At 36.2% G+C, this 22,542-nt stretch overlaps 1 protein-coding gene across 2 annotated transcripts in view; it reads right to left on the reverse strand.

The window, feature by feature from the left end:
• Positions 1–3,525: 3,525 nt before the first annotated feature.
• LOC306848150 (adhesion G-protein coupled receptor D1-like) overlaps positions 3,526–22,542 on the reverse strand; it is a 55,112-nt gene continuing 36,095 nt past the window's right edge. For both annotated transcript variants that reach the window (XM_079382521.1, XM_079382520.1), the window contains exons 14-25: positions 17,284–17,357; positions 15,759–15,882; positions 12,549–12,652; positions 12,313–12,424; positions 10,399–10,552; positions 8,631–8,697; positions 8,467–8,533; positions 8,286–8,377; positions 8,079–8,205; positions 7,793–7,834; positions 7,497–7,589; positions 3,526–7,224 (exon numbers count right to left, since the gene is read on the reverse strand). In XM_079382521.1, the coding sequence (XP_079238647.1) occupies positions 7,129–7,224; positions 7,497–7,589; positions 7,793–7,834; positions 8,079–8,205; positions 8,286–8,377; positions 8,467–8,533; positions 8,631–8,697; positions 10,399–10,552; positions 12,313–12,424; positions 12,549–12,652; positions 15,759–15,882; positions 17,284–17,357 (1,152 nt within the window). In that variant the 3' untranslated portion in view covers positions 3,526–7,128. The remainder of the gene's footprint in view (positions 7,225–7,496; positions 7,590–7,792; positions 7,835–8,078; positions 8,206–8,285; positions 8,378–8,466; positions 8,534–8,630; positions 8,698–10,398; positions 10,553–12,312; positions 12,425–12,548; positions 12,653–15,758; positions 15,883–17,283; positions 17,358–22,542) is intronic.

Genomic DNA, 22,542 nt, shown 5'->3' on the forward strand with positions numbered 1-22,542 from the left:
CAAAAACAGTAAAGTTAATGAATAATTAACCTGTTATATTCTATTCAAATCCATAAACCATCCTTATTTATTTATATATTTATTTATTCACGTAGTAAGTTTGTTTGTATGCATGTGAATGTATCCATAACCTGCCCAGGTGACCATACTTATTTAAATTATATCGTCTGTCTGCCAATTAGAAAGTATCACACCATCACAGAGTAAGATAAAGTCAGAAGATCATATAAATCTAAATGATCAACACTCAAGTGATACCAGATACCCAAATCGCATAATAACATAAAAAGCGCAACATCTAGGCAAAGATGCACTTGTCCTCCTTTCACTTGATCGTCTAGACATAGCAACATTGCTCTCTTGTGGTAAAAGTGCATTATTACACTCGCGCACACTAATATAATTCAATCTCTTTCAGTGCAGCGCCGAACTCTCTGGAAGCAAGCCACAGACTGGTCATTAAGTTTTGACAGATAAACATGTACTAGACAACGAAAAGGTGTATGATATCGTGATTTATTAGTATTAAGATATAAAGGTGTAGCCTATTGTTAAGATGTCGGTGTTGTTACAGCCTATTTAAATGACAGGTTAGACAATCCTAGGTTTGTGAGATATATGACTATATAGAAATGTAGTTTTTAATTGGAACGAATTAGACTGATGGCATCTTTCCCGCATCCATGTAACAGGAAATTTACTCCATGAGGCATAGGCGTAATTTACGGGTGGGACGGGTGGGACATGTCCCCACCACTTTTTACCAGGCTCGATATTGTCCCCACCACTTTTAAAAAGTAACTGAAAAATAGATTGCGTAAGGTATGTATTAAAGGAAAAGCACCAACTACAAATCGTCACTCTTCATAATCTAATTCATTCATTTAACAATTTTTTCCGCCGGTCAGAAGCTTTTCAACGTCCTCAAAGATGAATATTAAGTCTCGTTGTGAAACTATCGCGAGATACACGATATGCGTCATGGGATATGTAGTTTCCTTTCCCTATAATTAATTAGTCTACGGATCCTGTACCTCTTTTAAAATTTATTTGTAGTCTACAATGTTAATACTGTATTTTAGTCTTAAGGTCTCTGCACACTGAGTTTTTTCGCATTCTTAAAAATTCGTCACGCACAGAGACCTTGCACACTGAGTCCAATGCGTTTTAATTAATCCGTTGCGAAAGAATTCGCAAAACTATACAAAATGTCTTCAAGCAGTGAGGATGATTTTGTTGGCCTCTCTCTTTTTAAAAAAAGAAAAAGAAAAGGAAATATTGGGTCCATCCAATCCTTAGATTGCGCAGAGAGGAAGGAGAGTTCCACCTAAAGAGCTGCGGGATTATCCCGAGAGATTCAAAGTTTATTTCAGGATGTCAGTGCCTCAGTTTGATACTTTGCTAGCGATACTGAATCCACATATTAAAAAGAAGACCACCAATTTCCGTGAACCAATTTATCCTGAACAGAGACTGTCTGAGGTATGGATACACACACACACCCCCCGAACTGCGGCATCGGAAAGGTGCGCGCCAGGCATAAAAAAATAGGCAACAGCAGTTCTTTATATTCTGTATCTTTGTATTCCGCAATTTGTTTGTCATAAAGTGCTCTGTGCTGCAAGACGAAGTGTATTAATTTGTCTGACACCATTTTGGATTTTGGCTTTCGCTTGTACGGTGGCTCTGAATGGTCAAAACACCTTCTCAAAGCATCTCAAAATGCTTTATACGGATGCGAAAAACGCAAAAAATCGAACCCGATCCGATTTTTTTTTGACGGACGACAATTTCGGAGGCAGTGTGCAAACGTGATTGACAACGTGAGGTCGTATTTATTTTTCAACGTGCGAAAATTTCGGACGAAAAATTCGGACTCAGTGTGCAATGGCCTTTACTGTGCCTGGCTGCTTCACTAAAAAGCTTCTTATATCACTTCCACACTTTCTTTTGGACATTTTGTTGATGTTTTAACATTTATGCTATAGGTAGCAACATTTACCGTTAACTAGCCTTTACATGTGGGGTGGGGGAGGAAAAAATAGAGCTTTTATAAAAACGTCATAAAAAAAAGATTCGTCAAAACAATTTAATTTATTTAATTAATAAAGGTAGTTTAACTATTTCAAACACAAATGAACTCTCATTCATGTTTTACACAAGGTCTTGCGTAGTTCAGGATTGGTTAAATTATTTGATTGGATGAGGAAACATTTTGTGGGCTTGTCTTGACTCTTGACATAATGTTGATTCTTCGTTCAGCGCGTGCATTGATCACACCTACTTTTAGCAAGTTGTTCCACATTGTGAATGTTATGTTTTGCTTATTTGGATGTTTATAGACATATTTGTGAATGTGATGCATGTGTGGAAATTAAGTGCATTTCCAACTCTGAAATCAGTCCCCAAGTAAATTCGGTTATTAAATAAACAAATAGCAAAACGTTTTGTGCGGTGTCCCCACCACTTTTCAAAGCAAAGTTACGCCACTGCCATGAGGAGTTGATTAAAAAGAGGCAGCATTCCCAAATGATCCACTTCAGGATCAGGAACCGTTTTCCATGTCGTATTCAGTAAATCCTGGTCATTGTCTTCTCTTTTGGACGTCAAATACTGTTTGCATCACCCTATTCATTAAATGAATAAGAGCATTATGTGAGCACTCTGCCTGGGTTATTATATCATTCATAATATTAAATTTAACGTTTGGCATATTAAACACCTCCACCCTAAACCTAGTGATATATGATACTGGTGGATCATTATTCATATTCTGCTCCCCTTCGACACACGTGTGGCTGATAAGCAGCACTCATTTGAAAAAGCCGCCTGGGAGCTTCATCTGTCATTTGCAATGAACGTAAATCAATGAATCTGCTTTTGTATCGCAACTGTACTCCACCCGGTCACGCTGTAATCTGCCAAATCTCTGAGCAAGTAAGAGGTTTTTAATGTGTATCACAAACTCTGACATGCAGAACAAGCGTCATTCTCTCCAGTCCTGTCTTGGCAAAAAAAGCAGCAAAACGTTATGAAACTAATGTTCAGTCCTGTCTGTTTGTTTTTCATTCTACTGTCTGCGGTCTGTTTCTTTCTTCACTCATTGCCAGTTCTGTGGGTGCTCTGCTCATAACGTATTAGTCTGAAAAATATTGAGCAGCACATGATAATAATAAGAAATATTTATTGAGGAGTAAATAATCATTTTAGAATGATTTCTGAAGGATCACGTGACACTGCAGTAATGATGCTAAGTGCCATCACAGGAATATTTTAAAATGCATTATTGTAGGCTAAATTGCAATAATATTTCGTCCCACGCGTTTTAATGATACCTTTAATCATTCACGACCACCATCATCCTCCTGACAGGTTGTTAGACATAAAATAGATAAAACACTTATAAAATATAAAAACCCTGGAAATCGTTTCTATCTGAATTTGTACTGTTGAACTCTCAAAGCTTAATTATAAGGAAATGTTTTTAAGACATAAAATGGTCAATTAAAACTCAAATGCAGCAATGTCTAAAGAGACCGTTTTATTCAAATCAGCTGTACAGGGCATATTACATAATGACTTTCATTAAAATATAATGTGGCAAATACAATGAAAATATCATCAGTTTTTATTTTACATGTGAAGACAATCAGCATGTGTACGGTTTCAATACCTCACTGTCCTAGGAAATCCTTCTTCACAGTAAACCCTATTGAAGGACTCACAGAGGGGGTCCTGTCCAACATAAACACAGAAAACACATGTAATAAGCTCATCAATAGCCATCACATATCCTCATCCTCTTGGTAAATGAACAGTCAGCATTATGGGAAGGGTTTGTTAGGAAATCACATCAATGACATGAACAGTGACAGATTTCTGCAGTTTGTAAATTTTTTGGTTATATGAAATCAATTCTGCAGATTTACCCTCAAAATTAAACACAGAAAAGGTTTGTCATAATAATCAGATCTCTTATAAATGACACTCTTATTAAGGAATATAGGACTTACAAATATGTACAACGCATGTCATATCACAGTACAGTTTTCAGACTTAAATAAAAGTTTTATTTTGCATAAAAGAGAACTGTGAAAAATTAATTTGCAACCGAACAGAATAAATCAAGAAAACGGAATAAAAATAAAAACTTCACAGAAATATTTCTCACATTATAAACTTTGAACAACACTCTTTACTGGAATTTGAAGAGCTAAGGCAGTTTCTCTGTTAAAGTCACTTTATATTTTACAGCATCATTTCAAAACACTGCTATGGCCATTTGTGTGAGTTCTCAGATCAAACTGCACTATTCAATACTTCTGAAGCATACTTCTGAAATCCAATCTTATACGATGTTCCTGCTGATAATAATGTCAACATTTTCAAAAGCAAAATATCACATGAATGGGACACACAGATATAGTAAATGTCCCTTGATTGAGAGACACTGCATAAACAGTTATTTTCAAATATTAAATAACAATCAGACAAGAAGTGCACTTGGCCTTTAAATGTTCATTTGGGAGAAACGCTCTTGAAATTTTGGTACTAAAACAAAGTTCTGCGATTTGTTCTTGGCGGAGAGCTTGAACACTAAGACATTCACTCATAAAACTATACAAACTATACACACGTGGTCAGAATTGTTGGTACCCTTGGTAAATATGATCAGAGAAGACTGTGAAAAAAAAATCACTAAAATCTAAGATTTCATTGGAGGATAAGAATTTAAAGTGGGGGGAAATATCATTATGAAATAAATGTTTTTTTTCCCTCAAATACATGTTGGACACAACTACTGGTACCCCTAGAAATTCTTATGAGTAAAATATCTCTGAAGTATATTCCCATTCATATTCACAATTTTGAGCACTCCAGGGTGATTATGAAGATGAAATTATCCAGCCATGGCTTCCTGTTTCACAGAAATATAAATAGGAGGGAAAACAAAGCCAAATCATCCATCACAATGAGAAAAAACAAAGAATATATTTCTGATGTGCAGAAAAAGATAATCGAGCTTCACAACTTAGTGAAGTGACTTTAAGAAAAGAGCTAGAGCAGTGAAAATTCCCATTTCCACCATCAGGGTAATAATTAAGAATTTCTAATCGACAGAAAATGTTAGGAAACTGCCTGGAAGAGGACGTGTGTTTATATCATCCTAATGCACGGTGAGAAGGAGAGTTTGAGTGGACAAAGACTCTTCAAAGATCACAGCTGGAGAAATGCAGAAAAAGGTTGAGTTTCGGGGTCAGAAAACCTTAAAAAAATGATCAAACAGCACCTACATCACCACATGTTGTTTGGGAGGGTTTCAAGAAAAACAAAATCAAGTAAAGAAAATGCTTTCACCAAAAAACAATCTCCAGCATATTCAGTTATCAGACACGACTGGAACTTCAAATGGGACTGGCTTCTATGGTCAGATGTAACTAAAAATCTAGCTTTTTAGCAGCAAACACTCGAGATGGGTTTGATGAACACAGGGATAAAAAATACCCCATGATTTTCCCCCCATGGTTAGATTTTTTAAATAATAGATCAAAAGGATTAACAATCAAAAGGATTTATTTCCATAGCCTTCTTTGATCATATTTACCAAGGGTACCAACAACTCTGACCACGTGTGTAGCTGATTAAGCAATAATGTTGAGAAAAAAAATATTATGATACTGAATAAGAAGATCTTTTAAGCAGTATCAAAGTCTTGTTGGAACATGACGACGACGACAATAATTTAAAGATATACTGTATATGGTGACACATTACTAATACACTGACCTGTTTTGGTACCAATAAATACGTCTACGACGGCACAATTACAGACAATTACGCATGGCTGTGTGTGTCTGTGCTATATACATAACAAAAGTGTCCACCTTTCTGAAATGACGCAAACTGATATATATCATGACATGGGAAAACTATTTGGCACTGTGCATGAATAGAGTACAATTAGGTGTTTAGTTACTGAGACACAAGTCCCATGTTTATTGTTCTAAGGAATTATTAAATAAAGTATTATCTAACATGAAATTAATCTAGCATGAAACACACCAAATATCTGTAAGGCTTGTCCAACTTTAGAGGTCTTGACCTTCTCAACAGCATCAAATTATTTAAACGATACAACAAAGCCATATCCATTGTAGTATAAAACTGAATGTATTCGTTTAATATCATATTACTTTAATAATTAATAGTAGTATTCACACATTAACATAATTAATTCATTTATTTATTTTAATTACCAAAAACAGTATTTATCTGCATCTCATAGTTCTCATGCAACCCTGTTATCCAATTTCTTCCCCCTTTAAAAAAAGCTACATTCACGCACACGCACAATAAAGTTGTGCAATATTATAAATGACCTTCTGAGTCTGACCATCAACATATTGTGGAGGTTCATCCCTTCTATTCACTGACCTCTTTTTGAAAAAAAAGCCTATTTGGTTAAACAAAAGTTCCATTTACAATACTAGATTGTTTTTTTTTAAAAAAAAGAGAGAAATCACAATAATGAGTAAGATCTCCAGAGAATTTCCCCAGTATTGTACTTCTCTTCCAGGTCTAATTTTAAGCCATAGCCGATGGACAGGTGGACATGGATTAATAGAAGCTGCTACTTCACTCAGGTCGGTTGCAAAAGTGTTCTCATTAAAGTTGAGACACTCCAGACTTTGTACTTGTTGATTCCTCTGTTTAAAGGAAGGCCAAACAGTGGTCCAAATGTAGCACAGGTCTAGTGTGTTGTCCAAAAAAATCAAAGCAAGGAAACAGTTACAGTACAGGTACTGTATCTCAGGAGAGTCTCCTGTCTGTGAGAGTTAGTGTGTTTTCCTCAGCACACCACATTATAAGCAAACCATGAACTCCTTCATCCCAACAACGGGCCGTGTGTCTTCATCCTATGTGTGTGTTAGAGAGATCATCAGCAGGAGGAAATGACATCAGAGCACTTTGTGTTGTGAGTTAACTATCCTACATTTAGCTGCAAGTGTTTGTAGCTATTTCATAATTTGAAGTCCATTTAAAGTGTGATATAGAAGGGCACATGTTCTATAGGAAATGCTATGCTGTTGTCCTCTTGCTCTGTTTGGACCACAGATTTACAAGCCATTATACTGCAGACAAATCTATGCGGTTGGCTGAATTGGTGCTTTTGTCCCATGTATTCATCTTTGTGGGAGTCACACCACCCTTGTTGCCATTCATCTGCAAAAGAAAACCTGATTAATACAGGCTTGTGTTCTAATACCCTCATGAAAAAGAAGTGTGAAAAAGAAGTTCTACTTCAGTGGGTCAAAAATGCACTCTTAATTTCAACTGCATTTAATATAAATTTAAACTAAAATGTGTTTTATTGTACATAATATGCAATTAATTGTCCAAAAACATTCATGAGATTCATTTTCACAAGTGTGTGTTTAAATTCACTGGTCATGAGCAATACAAATGTAAAAATGAAAAGAACTGGAATTACTCACTATGTCTGAGTTGAAAGGTTTGACGTTGATGTTGCGGATTGAGCTGCTGGTTAAAGTCCACACTTTGGTTTTGTGTTTGAAAGCAGCCCTCACCTGTAGAGCAGTAACAAGACATGAAACCTCTTAACAAACAGCATGATTGACACATTTGCTCTGGTTTTAATATGGAAACGAGACTGTAATAGTTTAAAAGTGTTTCTCTGTAAATGCATTCACATAATTCACACTAGATGGCGATCACACTTTTTCAGACATTTTCAGCTGACATACACCACAGACTTCTGACACACTCTTACCTCAGAGTTTAACAGACAGTGAAACAGGAATATGAAGAACCCCTTTGAGGAATAAAAGAAAAACATCAGATAACACTAAATGTTGTGAAAGTGCTCCAATTCACATTTGCAAAACTTCTTACAAGTCAGTCCAGGCCCAAAGTCATTTCAAACATTGTTATGTCCCATATTTTTTTAAAGCTGTCTTTGTTTGGCGAATGCGCTATTGACTTTGGAGGCTGTAAACTGAGTGAAAATCAATCAGTTTGCTGGTGAAACTGTTATTTTACACATAGTGATGCCTGACCTGTAGTGAGTTAAACACTGCAAAGAGGTACTGGAAAAGCAGGGAGTGGTCATTCACCGCCAGGACACCAAAGATCCACGATATACCCAGGATGGGCAAGAGTACTGCCACCGCTTTAGTCGTAAGCCTGGAAAGACAATCATGCATATGACAAAAAAGCAAACGCACAATGGCCAATATTGCAATCATGATATCAGATAAACTCACTTAACAGAGTTGGCGTCTCCGTGAACTTTGTAGTTTTCAGCACTGATCCTGGATATGATCCGTGTCACAGCTATCAAAATGCCAATGTTCACCTGGATGGCAGAGATTACAACATTACAAGTGTTCCTGTCAAGCTCACCTAATGTAGTGCATTTAACACACCTTATTAACAGCTACTTACCATAATAACAAACAGAGCAGGGGCTACAAAAGCCCAAATCGCCCCATTCTTCAGAGACAGCCAGCAACTAATATGGAGAAAGACAAAACAAGATGGACAAATGACGTAAGACCAGTCATCTTTTCTCTTCAAACTGGATTTTGCCATGACCCATGGTAACTTACTTGCCAGCCTCTCCATAGCTGTTTAGTGACGAGGTCATAGACACCACACATATGACCAAAGGACATCCTGAGTATAGACGGGAACAGTTTTAGAGGAAAGTTTCATAACAATTTCAAACAGTGATAGTAGTACCCTGATATCTTATACTTAATTGAAAAGTACTTCAAACTATATTTAGGTATAATTATTATAAACAGACTATTTACAAACTTTTAATAATTAATTTGTCAAATTGTAGGATAATTTTAATGATCTATAAAAAGAACATTTGGTTAAAAAATAGTGAGAAACACAAATATACACACTAATAAATATGGTAACATATGATTTATAATTTATTAAATAATGTTAATGTACATTTTTAATATACTATTTCACAATCTTAATTTACACATCTTGCAAGGATGCATTAAATTGATCAAAAGCGACAGGCTTTTACTTTGTTACACAAGATTTCTATTTTAAATGGTTTCCAACATTGATAATGATAAGAAATGTTTACCAAATCAGCATATTAGAATGATTTTTAAAGGATCATGTGACACGGAGGACTGGAGGAATGATGCTGAAAATTCAGCTTTACCATCACAGGAATAAACTACATTTTAAAATATATTAAAATAGAAAACATCAAATTGTAAATATATTACAAATTGTAATAATAATTCATAATATCTACTATATTATATAGTATAAAGAGTTAATAGCTTCTTCTCTCCCTCTCACCATATGTTTTTGTTATATATGAATGACGTGCTAAAAGACAAATGTTTGTGGGAAAAAACCTGGAACGGTACTGGAGCTAAAAATACCTTGTTGTAAAACCCAGCGTAGAAGTTTTCAGATTATGTCGTAGGAACTAAAATAAGAACTTTTGGACTGTAGCCGGTTGTTTCGTGCCACCATAAATAAAGAGCAGCCTGGCTGTGCCAAAGGCTTTTAGAAAGGGAATAAATTTCAGTCTGAAGTAATGACTTAAGTTTAACAAAGCCTGTTTTCTTCATCCACACTCAGCCAATCACCCGTGTCACTATGGATACAAATAAACATGTCTATTTATTCAACACTTTATCATATCTAATAATGGAAAACACCTTCAGCTATCTTGATGCCAACCTTGCATGTACTAATAAAAGTGTATATTGATTTACTTCAAGGCCCCTTGTAGCTCTGGCAATGTCATTTTATGTGAGGAAAAAAGGCTGATTATAAACAGTTCTCAAAAGAGCCAGAGAGCACATGTTGTCTATTATCACATACGCACATTTGAGATCAGGTCAATTAATAGCAGTGACGGCACCCACCGAAGATTTAATGTCCTTTAATCTACTGACATCTCAGATAGACTGTAGCGCACAAATGCCTTCTTTTTCTCCTCTTTTCAACGACACTGCCCTATCAGTCATGGTTGAGGGAGGTGTCTGATCTCTCTCAGCGCTAATGCCTGCCTTGGGACAACCTCATTTGACTCTCTTGGGTTTGTGCATTACGCTGAATTGGGTTGTTTAAGGCAAATGAAACTGATCTGATGTTTTCTTCTCAGCATGTAATGATTTGTAAGTCAGTTCAAGCATGTCTGTGTGTGATGAAGTGTGTAGTTTATATGAATGTGTGTGTATACAAGGGACAAATTCTCTAAAAAATGTCATGCGTATGCACATGAATCAGTGATGCCATAAAGTGCCAATAAAGTATGCCAGATTGTGTTGGTCTGCTGCACTCTCCCCTCCTAGCGCTCAGAACCAGTCTGCAAAATGTTGTACTCACCCCATCCAATGGCATAGTAATAAAAGTGCTTGCTGCCCTCTGAGCCGAACACCTTGATCACCATGCTGTATAGATGCAGCCCTTCCACCAGCATCCAGGCGAACGCACACAGGAAGAAGAAATGCAGCAATACGGCCATGATCTTACATGGGAGCTGGGAGAGAGAGGGCAGTTTCATTTGCTGCTGCCTTTCGGATCAGGACAAGAGTCTAGACAAAATGCACTGTACCGAAAACGGATTTATTTTGTTCATCTTAGCTAATGTAACACATGTTTAAATGTGTTTAAATGAGTGCTTGAGCTCAGTGATCTCAACACTGACATTAACATAGCACAATTTCAGCCAAGTCCTCAGACAGAGGAAGCACAATCAAATTAAGTGAGTATCAAGTGAATCTATCCGTAATGCCGGAGACATGTTAGGAGATTAGTGGAGTCATCAGCTCTTTCCACCTTATTAGATTTCTTTATGCAATGACAACATGCTGGTTCTGATACTGATGATGATACGATAATTAAAGGCAATCACATGTTGTAAATGAGATATCGATTTAATGCGAACATTTCATAAGCAAGTTTCTTCCCATTTTTATTTTAGTCAATACATTTTTTTTCACTGTTTTTGTTTTTGTTTCACTGTTGCTGTTTTTTATGCAGAACTGCACTCTACAGTGGCCCAGTAGTCCACAACACAACTAAATCTCCACAACACTGATTGTGCTAATATCATTGTGTTGTGGTCTGTTTCCGCTGTGTTGTGAATTGTTTCTGTTGTGTTGCAGGTTTGTTTCCATTGTGTTGTGCTAATTTTGTTGTGTCGCGAGTTTTTCCATTGTGTTGTGGCTTGTTTTGTGTTAATTTTGTTGTGTTGTGGCTTGTTTCCATTGTGTTGTGCTAATTTTGTTGTGTCACGATTTCTTTCCATTGTGGCTTGTTTTGTGTTAATTTTGTTGTGTTGTGGCTTGTTTCTGACATGTTGCGGCTTTTTTCCATTGTGTTGTGCTAATTTCATTGTGTTGTGCTAATTTTGTTGTGTAGCGAATTGTTTCCATTGTTTTGTGCTAATTTTGTTGTGTCACGATTCCTTTCTGTTGTGTTGTGGCTTGTTTTGTGTTAATTTCATTGTGCTGAGGCTTGTTTCCATTGTTTTGTGCTAATTTCGTTGTGTTGTGGCTTGTTTCCATTGTTTTGTGCTAATTTTGTTGTGTCATGATTCCTTTCTGTTGTGTTGTGGCTTGTTTTGTGTTAATTTCGTTGTGTTGTGGCTTGTTTCCATTGTGTTGTGCTAATTTTGTTGTGCTGTGGAGATTTTATTGTGTTGTGCACTACTGGGCCACTGTACTCTTAACAAGGATTAAAATAAAGCTGAAATAAAATAAAATACAAATGTTAGATGGAAAAATTACTCTTTTTCAGTTAGTTACCAATGCAACATTTCCAAGTTGAAGCACTAAAATTACTAACAGGAAATAAAATAAATAAAAACTAAAACTGAGCTAAAATAAACTGAATTAAACCTGAAGAGTAACATTAAAAAAGCACAACAAAACTAACAAAAAATTAACTAAAATGAAATATAAAAATAAATAAAAGCCCATTCAATATATTAACAAAAAATATAATACTATATAAATAATATTAAAATAATACTTGACTTAATGATATGACAAGGATGACTTAAAAGTATTTAAATTAATAAATGATTAATATAATGATATAAATAAAATAAAAATAAATACATGAAATCAAATTTCAACTCAATTCAAATACAACTATTATTTGTAATTGAAGAATATACAGCTCTTCTTATTATGTTATCTGTTATTGTGTTGGACAACGGAGGGCCTTCGAGTCAAAATTGCTGAGAATCATTGAATTAAGATGAACCTGTGACAGAGTGTTAGATGGACTCACCGTGCTGGGATTGAAGCGGAAACTGATGAGCAGAAGGATCTGAGCGACTAAGATTGCAAATGCCAAGTTTGCATGAATATGGTAACGCTGATTACGGATGGTGCTAACCGACCTGTATGCACAGAAAACATTTTTTATACATTTTTTATTTTTATACATTTTAAATATGTAGATTAACCATGTTTAAATTGTAAATTAAAATCATGCATGTTCACAGAGCATTGTGGGGTACTTACGACAGGACGGCAAAGGTGACCAGTGTAATTGCCAGGCAGAAAATCGAGATAGAGCAGCCGATGTAGCTAATGGTGGACAGCGCCACCTTGTGGGCCTTTGAAAGCTGAGGTGGAGACAAACATGACAGCACAGGCAATGAGATGATGAAAATGTCTGAAGTTGGTCTAGTGTACAGCACTGAATGGGGGTTAAAGGTGTTGAAAACCCCCGATGTTACTACAAATAAGAAATACTGCATACCACATTAACAGTCCACTGATTGTAAAGTCAAAGGTTACTGATGACCAGCTGCACAGGGATTGATGTTCGCATAATATAAAATGACTTGGCAATTTCATGATCATTTCATCAAAACAAACCTGCATGAGTCTGACAATCAATCAAGTCATTTCTTGAAACAAGTTTTTTTTTTCATAAAGAGCACTACCTATTCACAGACATGATAGACTGACGGTTAAAAAAGATGAACAGTAACGGCCCCAGTCTTGCTTTATGCATACAAATATCAAATTCAGTCTCTATACACTTTAATCCTCAATATTTCTCTTTTCTGGAACCTGTTATACATTACTGTTCAAAATTTGAGTCAATAATAACATTTAAGGAAATTAATACTTTTATTCAGAAGCAATGCATTAAACTAAAAACAAATTGACAGTAAAGACATTTAAGATTACATTTTAATTAAAAAAATTCTGATAATTAAAAATGTTTTGAGCAGCAAATCAGCATTCTGGAATGATTTCTAAAGGATCATGTGACACTGAAGACTGGAGTAATGATGCTGAAAATTCAGCTTTGCATCATACCAATAAATTACATTAAAAAATAGTTATAATAGAAAACAGTTCTTTTAAATTGCATTGTTTCACAATATTATTGCTTTTACTGTATTTTGATCAAAGAAATGCTGCCTTGCTGAACAATCAAACAAAAAAATGACTACTAAATCTTCATGGCTTGGACAGTTTGATACGAGCTTTTAAGTACTGGTTGTTTCATAAATGTTTCAAAACTTGACAAAAAAAAACTTGATTTTGTAAGTAAACAGAGAGTGTAAAATGGTTATTAAAAAGAAAATATCACTGTTTTTGGACTAACACTACAGGTGGAAAGATTTCCATGCTACGACACCTTAAGCATCTGCTGGTAAAGAGCGAACAGATTTATTCCCAAACATCCATCAGGAAATAAAGCTGTATTGTTATGGCTCCACTGACCCAGTGCCAGTAATTGGTACTCAGTGTTGCATCTGCACGCTGGACCCATCGGCAGTTGTTTTCCTCCATAATTCTATTTCCGTGCGTGGGTTCGATCGTACATTAACTCCGTTTCCTGCCTTGTGATTATCGTGGGCCCAGAATATTGAGGATCTGCGCAGCGGTGGAGAAAGCACAATCTCCTCCAGGCTTGAAGTATTGAGGTGAGCCGCTAACTGAGGCCCTGGCAGAGGCAGGCATTAGCATCAAAGCACCAGAGGAGATGATTACATGACTGAGCGAGGACAGATTTTCTCAACAAACACATGCAGATGATAGACGCAGAAGAGCCAAGCTGCACCTGGGTGCCTCGGTTTGGCTCAAGCATGGATCTCGAAATGGCAATCTGCCTTCGTGTGAAGCAATATGTCTCTCATCTTCACAAACATGTCCCTACTTTGCGAGTAGTTGTTGCTGACAGGGTCTTTAGCCTGAGTTAAATTCGCTCTTCAGCTTTCTTTAAATAAATCAACAGGACAAGGGTTACCAAAATATCAAGCTGTGCCTGTCGTTCAGTATTTTAAAGGCTGATGTTATTTACAAGCTTTCTCTGACAAATGACAATCCATCTGTCCGCCCAAAAAGAGCTCACAGTCTTCGACCTGTGACTAGCGGCCTCTCTCGAGACGCTTTCACACACAACGACGGGTTTTGAATGAACCTGAAACAAAATCCAGCACGTCACCCTTGGAGAAGTGTCTCAACTACGTCCAAATTGTCTTCTTGCTTAAAGCTCTGCTGCTGATTTACTGAGAGTCTTGGCCAATCAAAACCTCAAGCCCTGCATGCTGTTGGCTCACTGAAGACGAGAAACTGCCTTCATCGCAGCGTTTTGGTGTTTTTAGAAATCCCCGCTGGGAAATGACCTACATGCTCAATCAAGGAATCTTGAGAAATTCCACTAAAGTTAGGGTCCGTTGCCAGTTTTGTATTATCCCTGCATATTTCTTGACAAATACAGCTTAGATAAGCTTAGCTAGTCAGACCGAATGAGTAAATAAGTCGTTTTTTGATTAGAATAATGTTGCAATATGGGGCTTTGTAGATAATAATTTGCCTCATCAGAAGATAAAGATAATTCGCCTCATCAAAAAAAAAACAAGAAACATGGTACATTTTTAAAATATTTTTTGAGCATAATACTAACACTACTGCTCAAGTGCGGGGTCAGTAAGATTTTTTTAAGAAATACATTTACATACTTTTATTCAACAAGGATGCATTAAACTGATGAAAAGTGACAGTGATTACTATGGTTACAAAAGGTTTCTATTTCAAAGAAATGTTCAATGAATATGCAGAGATGTCAATGTCTACTAGTGCATATCTCTGTGGGAAGATTCAGTTCTCCTATTTGCATCAAAATTAGAAATAAATTGCATGCTTTCATTTAAAATGGGCCATTTAGATTGAATGCATTCTTGCATTCATAACAGATGGAATGGAGAAAATCACAGAGGTCTCAAAACGTGTTTTTTAATGCTGAATGCATGTTTTCCTTTAAATAAAATCTTAAAATGGGGCTCTCATGGTGAAACTTTGCAGAACCAATAACAATGAAAGTGACTAAATAGAACAGTAAAGCGGTAAAATGGATTATACCTAACAATGTAATTTGCAAAACTGTAAAAAAAGAAAGAAAGAAAATAAAAAGTAAAAGTAAACTGTTCAATGGTTTGGGGTCGATAAGATTTTTCTTTGCAGGATTCTCAGGACAGCATTGATTTGAAATAGTAACATAAATGTATTTACTGTCACACTAATCAATTTAGTGTTCCATGGAGGATGAAGACAGAATTGTGTAACACCTAAAACCATACACAATGAGCTTCAAAGTTGAATTATTTGTATCAACTTAATATTTAGCCAAAGCAAGCAAGACGAATGGTAATTCATCTATGGCACAAAAGAAAACTAGCACCAGACAGAGCAACCCTGAGGGTGCCTCACCTCCATGGGAACCACTTGCATAAGGATGGCGAAGTTTGTCAGATGGTTACACAAGCAAATAGAGAAGGACAGGTTTCCATCAGCTCTCACACACCCCTCATTGGACCACACACCCTCCTTGGAGCTGAAAGACACACATACATACAGGTTTAATTGAGCATTACAGCTGCTGGAGTTATTCATTGTTTATATTGAAACCATACACATTCACACCCTCGCCCAGCGTTAATGGGATTACCAGTGAGTTATTCATCAAATCAGATCTAAACTAAATCAAAACTAACGCAAGACCCCATTAATCTCAGTGCGAGCAAATATTCCAGCTTCATCATTCCATTATAGATGCAGTCATTTATTAAATGCCCACATGGGAGAAAGAGTGAACGAGCATGAAAAAGAACGAGAGAGAGAGAGAGAGAGAACACAAGAAAGTCTCAATCCAAATCAAACATGCTCCATTTCAAATTATTCACATTTTTCACATGATCCTATGAATTGGCTTCGTTTATTGGCTTTAAGTGATTTTTCGGGTATAACTATTATGGTATAAAATAGCTTTTTTATTAAAAACAGACTTTCATCATTTCTAAATGACATGGTTGAATGATGAATTGGAAGACAAAGATTGGATTGGACTGCAAGAAACATTTCAAGACTGCAAATTCTATTCTTTAAATAGTCACAATCAAAATGCTTAAATTGCTGGATATCACAATGTACTGTATATGTGCAAAATGTTATAAATGTAACCTATTTCTGGCCCTTGCGTAGGTAATGGGATAACAGTGGGACATAAATATAAGACACACACATTGATATATTAAAGCACTTCCTGACAAGCTTTAACAGGAAATGTGAAAATGAGACAAAATGAGATTAAAATGACAGATAGAGAGAGAATTGATGGGAGAGAGAGAATATACAGGAAGGACTGCATAAATATCTCTGACAAGTGACACTGAGGATGAAAGTTAACACTGTTAACACTTAAGAGAAACATAAAAGACCATAAATAAAGTGAAAGATATCATAAAAATATCTAAAAATGTAAACAGTCTCACGCTGTAATTTTAAGTTTTAACAGAAACAGCATGTAAAAAGCTACCATAAAACTGTTAATTGGATAAGACTTTTATATTAAAGTACTGTTAAAAGGATGCATTGAGTTTTCATAAGTTTCTTTTTTTCACAAAAAAAAAAAAAAAAAACTTCATAATTTTCAGTAAAAGGTAATTCTCTTAAGTCACCATCACATTTGGCTTGATATTTTATTTAAATATTGCTATTTTGTTATTATGGTGGTTATCAGTATATATTTTAAAGTACAAAACAGATTATAATAGTTCAAGAAAGTTGGGATATTAACATCACATTAAGTAAGAAAAAACATACAAGGATTTTTTCTTTCAGTGAATGAAGGCCAAGATTAAATTTTTAGCTATATTCTTGCAAGTTACAAACACATAATTGTAAAAATGAAATCAACGTGTGTGCATAAATACATATTTGAAGCTGTGGGACCCACCTGTAGTCCAGGAAGGCGCAGTACAGGAACACTTTATTACTTTGGTTTGAGGCCTGGAGTTGCTGCTCTTTACTCTGAAAGAAAGGGAACAACACAGTTAAGAATTAAACGTCACAGCTAATATGTCGTAACACAGTAAAGTTCTTCTCAGACTCACTCATAAGTGTTGCAGTATCAGTGGTGCAAAATTGCTAAATATATCAATAGGTGATATTTCAATACATACACACACACACACACACACACACACACACACAGTCCTTTCAAGTAAATATATACACTCAGAAACAAGAACGCTTTTCATCTCTTTTCAATAGTCAGACTCTCAGAACATCTATGACATGACTATATCGGGACGGAGTAAAGAACAGACCCATATTCCAAACAGGAATGGAAACAAGCTGGTAGAGTAGATGAATTATGTTTCGGAAACAGCTTGGAAACTACCTTCAGGACTTGTTTTGTTGACAACTATATAGTTGCAGTAATTTAAATTTTTTAAATATTTTAAATTGAATTAATGTTTATTATGGTTTTCATTTTTAAAAGCCACAAGTGGAGATCAACCCCAAACCCCCCACCCCTGACAAGCTTTAAGATGGGGTTGGCTTGGTGTTTGCGGCTCTCCCCTGCCCCGCAGCGCTCTGCACTTGCCAGAGAAGCGTGAAAGCACTCCAACACTTTATTAACAACAAAGGGCTTGCAAAAGAGCACCCAGTATTGGAGGAGCTCCCTTTCTAACCTATCTAAAGATACAGAGAGTGAAATTACACTTAAAATACATGCAAAAACACAGGTAGGTGATTAGGCAGAGGCTTTTATGAGAAATAAACCACAAGCTTGTACAGGTTTGGAAGGAGTCCTCGAGTTATAACTTTTATAGCCACTGAGAATTGTACTCATCACAGGGGTTAAACGTTGGCTAGATGTTACGTAACCTTCTATTACGTGGGGGGTGCTTGGGGTATTTGGCAGCTGCTATGACATCATTCTCACCGACCTATCAGATGGCAGCAGGTTGTGTAATCACACATCAGGTCTATTCAGAGAGCCTGAGTGACGTGTTCATAATTAAGCAGAAAACACTCATCCCTGTCATGCTGATGGAATGGTTTACACGGTCAACTTTGCCAACTGGTGCAACAGTTTCTCTCCTAATTGCACGATGTGTAATTTCAAGTGAATGCGAGCCTTTGTATCATCGCTCAGAGGAATGTGGCGAATTGCAATAATGTGAATATTGATCAACATTCTGGATGAAACTGACAGTTTTGGACAACAATCGAGGACTGTAAGGCATGTAAGCTAGGTTGTGCCCTGTGGATTTGGTTTAATATGGTTGAAATTTTTCTAAATCACCAAAAGTCACAACAATTGAGTAAAATAGTTTCTCATTTAGCCCGCCTCTCATCTCTTTTGTCAAAATATGAGACTTCTTCCACCAGAATGTGCCAGAAGTTAATAGAAAACAACCTCAGAGCTTTGCTCTATTTGGGTCTTTTTCAAAGTTCCCCTGAAAGCTTCACGTGGGTGCCAAACTTCCTCACACTTCACACCCGAGTGAGTGATCTCTCTCCATCTGCGTCACCGTTTGTTGGGGACCATTTGAGGGTGGGAGGTACACATATGTGTTGGCTGTAACATCACAACATGGCAAAGCCTTAGCTCGTGAATATTATTTATAACGAGCACATGTAATTTAACATAAAGGTGTATAATTAATAACCCTACCATTCAAAAGTGTAGGGTTGGTAAGATTTTTAAGTTTTTTATGCTCACCAAGGCTGCATTTATTTGATCAAAAAATACAGTAAAAACAGTATTATTGTGAAATAGTATTTTAAATGACTAATTTCTAATTTAATATGTAATTCATTCATCTAGTAAAAAGCTGCATTTTCATCAAACTGCTTAAATATGTGTGCACACCAAAAGTGAATTTAAATATTTGATTACATACAAAGTCAATGCAATGATATGAACAGATGTGAATTTGCGCCGGGCGAAGTGAAAATGTGAATTGGGCGATGCGTTTGCCATGGACACGCGATGTTTGCCTCAATCGCGTCTTCTGCACAAGTTGTAAAATTTAAAGGTGCCATAGAATGGTAAACTGTATTTACCTTGGCATAGTTGAATAATAAGAGTTCTGTACATGGTAATGACATACCATGAGCCTCAAACACCTTTGTTTCCTCCTTCTTATGTAAATCTCGTGAATAAAAAAAGACCACTGAACAATAGGCGAATCAGAACATAACACCGACTGTGACGTAACAGTCGGAATGACTAATAGTTACACCCCCAAATTTGCATATACCCGCCCATGTTCTAGGCAAGACGAATCATCACAAGTTCTGCAGGTATTGTGAAGAAAAAATGTTCCAGGCTGTGCAGTGCAGGGATGGGTTGGTGTCTGTATTCAGAAAGGCACAGAAAGCAAATAGCGTGTTCTAATAAAATAACACGAGCCACTAAAGGGACATAGTTAGCTCCTTACTAGTGGTAGCCTGTTACATTACATTACATACGATTTCACTTACAACATAAACAGAGTAAGGAGAGATGACTGAGCATGATGGCGAATGATTTACAGATCCTGAGCATTTGATCTTGTAAAATGTGTGGTAAGAACTGCTGCTCCATATTACAAACAGAGTTTGTGCGATTGCGAATCTCGAAAGCTAAACTAAAAAGCATATTGAAATATATATTTTCCTCCCAGTGTTTCCTTCCTGCTGTGTGAGCTAGTGCAATGAGCGGCCACTGTGAAACAGCCAATCAGAGCAGAGCTCAACATTATTATTCATGATCCTTCCAAATAAGCCAATAACAGACCATTTCATTCTAGGGAGAAATCCTAGGGTTGTAAATGGACATGTAAAACCATTTTTGCTGTTACCTAAGCCACATACCTTCTATGTAGATATCAGAGAACTATTTAAAATATTGTATCAATGCATTCTATGGCACCTTTAAACTCCAGCAGAAAATTCACATGACACAGTCGTGCAAGCCAATCAGCAAAGAGCTTACTGACATGTCTGGTTTGACACATCCGGTTGCATCAGAAAATGTTTTTTTATTATTTTTATTCCCTTGAGTGATACGAAAAACATCCCGTGAGTAATATAGAGTGAGTAATGCGATGCAAATATTTGCTTCGCTTTTAATGTGCACACACCATTACAATGATTTCTGCTCAAGGAACATTTATTACTATAAATGTGAAAAACAGAACAACACAATATGGCTGCTTAATATTTTTATATAGATGTATAAAAAAAAAAATTTTTTTTATGTATATAGAGTTTTTTTCAGGATTCTTTGATATTTCAAATTAGAAATACTACGAAACATTATAAATGTGTTTGGGGTCACTTTAATTAATTTAATGCATTGTCGCTGAATAAAAATATTAATTTCTTCTTTAAAAATCTTACTGACCCCAAACTGTGGTGTATAATATGTAATATTATCAGAAATATTCTAGCAGTACATAATATATCATATTCAAATGTTTAAAAAAAATTATTTAAACAACAAATAAAGCTAGTAGTCTTGCAGACCTATTCAAGCACTCAAGTAAAATATTACTGAATTTCATTGAATTAATTTGATTCCCACTTCATTCCCACATCTGCCACTTTCATAACATTTCAGCTTTAAATATAAGAGGTTTGGGGTCTCATCTGCTCTAAAATATAACTTAGATACATATTTTAACTTAGGCATTCATATCATTACAATGTATAACTTTACCTTAAAAAGGCAATAGCAGTGGGTATCAGAAGGGCCGACAGTGTGATAAAAAAGTGGGAGTACTGTGTCTATACTTTTGGGACATTATCCTTGATGCCTGACTTTTATGACTAACTCACTGACTAACTGAAGGAAAAACTGAACGCTAGCAATACAATGAAGTCTATATTTCATTTATGCAACAGGAACAAGCCTACAGAATTTCCCAAGTGTTAAAAGAGCAGTTAAATAATGGTCTGTTCTCTCAAAAAACAGCCAAAAATCTGTTCAAATGTCTCAAATGTTATATAACAATTCTTGTGGATCAATAAGATTTATATAAGTAAAATAAATAAGTAAATACTCAAGTTTGTCGTAACATGTTTGATGGACTGTGCCTTTAAATACTTCTAATAATAATGTCTCTCTTTCTCTTTCACACACATACGCAAGAGCACATGTTGGGAATGGCCTGCTAAACATCTCCTCACACATTCTCTCTGATTGAGACCAAACCCTGTTACACACCGTACGAAACATGATGCCATTGGCTTCTTGAGGTATGCTGGTTAATGGGACTGCACATGGGTATATTTAAAGAACTGCTCAATCTAAATAAAGCCTGGCTGGGGTAAAATTAAGAACACAGAGGAGTGTAGTCCAAGCTTAACACAGAAGATAAATGGCGAAAAGTAAATGTAGGTTTTCGGTCTCTCCCGTTCTATTCACAGGCTCTGTAATTACATAGTCTATGGACAGGCTGGGCTGTAATTTAGAGCAGCTGCTTCTGTAGACAAAGAATAATGTACTTGCAAAGTCAATGAAAATGTAGAACCCTGTTCCATCAAAAACCTGGAAATGAGACAGGAACAGGAAATATCGCAAGCCAGATCTGAACTAGTGTTACCCAAGTAAGCCTGGATGACTGTGTAGGAGTGCTAAAAATATACTTAAATCTGATTCTCTCAAAATCACAATCAGGCCCATGTCACAAAACTAAATTTAGCTTCAATATATGCCACTGTGATCACTTTATACTGGCTTTTCTTGATCACGGCAAAACCATGTGAAAAGTTCCTGTCCACAAACCGTGACATTGTGCATAAACAGAGAACAATAGAAAAGAGAAAAACAATTGCGTTGATGAAAATAGCATTGTTTTGACCAATCTATCCTATTTTTCAATCATTTCCCCCACAAAATCTTTAATCACAATGGATTTAGGTCAATTAAAGAGTAAAAATCTCAAGATTTCAAGTAGCGGGTCTTGAATTAGAATTATTAGCATGAGAAACACTTTGAGAGAGCAAGCTCATTTTAAAAGTAAAATAAATGCATGCGTGTCTTTATGAAAAATCCCTACATTCATGCGGTCAGACTCAGCTGACGTTGGTGAGACTGAGGCTGTATAACATCTGCCTAGGAGCTGTGCATGGTCAGAGGAGAAACCCAGAGAGGTGCTCAGGGGGTCAGCCAGTTGTCGGACGTCCTCCGGATCTCTGGAAAAAGCTAGGAAAT

This window comes from Barbus barbus, assembly GCF_936440315.1.
Source record: "Barbus barbus genome assembly, chromosome: 28".
NCBI lineage: Eukaryota > Metazoa > Chordata > Actinopteri > Cypriniformes > Cyprinidae > Barbus > Barbus barbus.